Source organism: Cyprinodon variegatus, unplaced genomic scaffold, assembly GCF_000732505.1.
Source record: "Cyprinodon variegatus isolate N-32 unplaced genomic scaffold, C_variegatus-1.0 Scaffold159, whole genome shotgun sequence".
Lineage (NCBI taxonomy): Eukaryota > Metazoa > Chordata > Actinopteri > Cyprinodontiformes > Cyprinodontidae > Cyprinodon > Cyprinodon variegatus.
Window position 1 is genome coordinate 1,097,307 of NW_015150612.1, and position 2,194 is coordinate 1,099,500.

At 35.4% G+C, this 2,194-nt stretch overlaps 1 protein-coding gene across 1 annotated transcript in view; it reads right to left on the bottom strand.

The window, feature by feature from the left end:
• Window positions 1-409: 409 nt before the first annotated feature.
• Window positions 410-2,194, bottom strand: part of dennd2c (DENN/MADD domain containing 2C) — a 33,792-nt gene continuing 32,007 nt past the window's right edge. Inside the window, exons 18-19 of the mRNA XM_015377827.1 lie at window positions 1,122-1,208; window positions 410-1,040 (exon numbers count right to left, since the gene is read on the bottom strand). Of these exons, the coding sequence (XP_015233313.1) occupies window positions 1,009-1,040; window positions 1,122-1,208 (119 nt within the window). The 3' untranslated portion in view covers window positions 410-1,008. The remainder of the gene's footprint in view (window positions 1,041-1,121; window positions 1,209-2,194) is intronic.

Sequence of the window (2,194 nt, forward strand, 5' to 3'; positions counted from 1 at the left end):
ATCTTTCATTATCTGCGACCAGAAATCATCAAACTACAGGAGATAAAGGTTAGATGTGTTTCACTCTGTGGTGATAGATCTATAGAGGCTTCCCTTTATGAAACAGGATGGACAAATAATTGAAATAATTCAATCTTGCTTAAATTTAGATTTTTAAGAAAAACATGTTTACTTTACAGCCTTTTAAATCACAAATGAAAAACCTAAGCTTAATAAATACAAAAATTGTAAATGTCTTGCATTTCCTTTGTTAGTGTAAAAACTAGCATTACTATTCAATAATCTGCTTTTATTCAGATATTATAGCATTTAATATGTCATCATCAGTTACTAAAATTAAATAATCTGGAGACTCATAAAAAGAACTATATCCAACTTTAATAAAAACACTTTTTTTTACAAACACTGTACAGTTTTAAGAATGTGCAAAACGTTAAAAAAAAAAAAAAAAAAAAAAGTCCAGTCATTCTGTAGAAATTCAAGGACAGCAGGTACAAAAATTCATAGAAAATGTTCTGCTCAGAGTTAATACATGGACTGAACCAGAGATGAACGTTTTAGTAGAAAAAAAAGGAAACAATGACATTTACAAGAGAGTATAAAATCCTCCAGGTTGGAACCACAGGAATAATATTCACAATTTGAAAGTATAAAAAAGATAAGTTACCTGACCGAACAGAAGGTAAAACAGAGTAAACAGCTTCCATTTAAATGGAGATCATAATTTCAAACACAGGTTAAAGTTGAGACTCAACAGCTGGAATGTTGTTGGACATTAATAAAGAAACAAAACCTGATTTAGTTTATAAAAAAAAAAAAAACAGTTAAAGTGTTTCCAGTTTTTATCCGAAGCGAAGTGCAGGACTGACACACAAGCGGAGCTGAAACTTGACATCAGTCGTTCCATCCAAACACCGACATTTTACCATGTTTCCTTAAACCGCTCCAATCTGTTCTGTTTTTAAAATATGTTTTCTCTCCTTTATGAGTGAAGGAACTGAGCTTTATTTATTTAATCTGAAGGAGCTTCATCTTGTTTCCTGAAAAAAAAGAAAAAAAAAGTAGTTTTAGCTTCTGTAAAGCAACAGAGGAAAGTGAAAGTTTGAAAGAGCGACACCAACCCAGTCCTTTGAGAAATTTGTTCACACCGCTGGGCTCAGGCTCCGAGGAGGAATCCAGATACTGAGCCACTCTGGATTCAAACAGTCCTGGGAGGAGGAAGAGGAGGGGGGAAATATTAGCAGATCTGCAGCAAGTAGAGATGAACTTAAAGACATTTTCAGCCGTTTTGCTGATTCCCTTTAAATTGCTTTACAGTAAAAACCACAAACTTTGGTTACTTATATAAAACTTTCTGTGACGGAGAGACACACGTTAAGATAAAAGAGCGATTTAGAGGGAAAAATATCACAAATTCTTACGCATTTATCTCCACTTTGTCAGGATCCATCTAATAAAATCCCAGTGGACTGCATGTAAAGGTTGTAATTACTTCAGCTAGTAATTCCCCTTCAAATGACAGCAAACTAAAGCACATAGAACAACTCTTTCTAGACAGCACTTTGTAAAGCAAAGGCGTAACTTTCTGAAGGACCGGTGTGGACATGTCCCCACCAATAATATTCCCCCTTTCCGCTCATTTACTTTAGCCAAAGGTAACAGAGGTTGAGTGCAGCTATCTGTGTTCAGAGCGTTTTTCAGTCCGTGTTTTTTTTTTTCCCTCTCTCCCGCTGCTCCCGTGTCCCGCCTCCTGTGTGACATCATCGGATCTGACGCTTAGAGACATCTGATTTGCGGTCGCATTTCACTGCGTACAACTAGGTGGAGGAGGAGAGACACAGCAGCACTCAGTGAATATTAACCAGCAGCTACTTTGATGTTTAAGTAAAAGTTAAAAAAATTAGAGATCATATCACTGAAAAACCAGTTTCTTAGACATACGGAGCTTTTTCAGCTAAAAATGGCAACAAATTGAAAGTTTATACAAGTTAGTATTATAATGCAGGAAGCTTGAGAAAACATAGATTGTTCTTCTTTACTAGTGAAAAAAGCTGGGCTTCTCAGAGGACCATGACTCACAGTTACAGGCTAAAATTAACACGTTTTCTTATTGTGCAGATAGAAGCAGAGCTTTTGCATATCTTCAAATTTTGTTTCTGGCATCATTATATTAGTGAATAAGTACATAAATCTT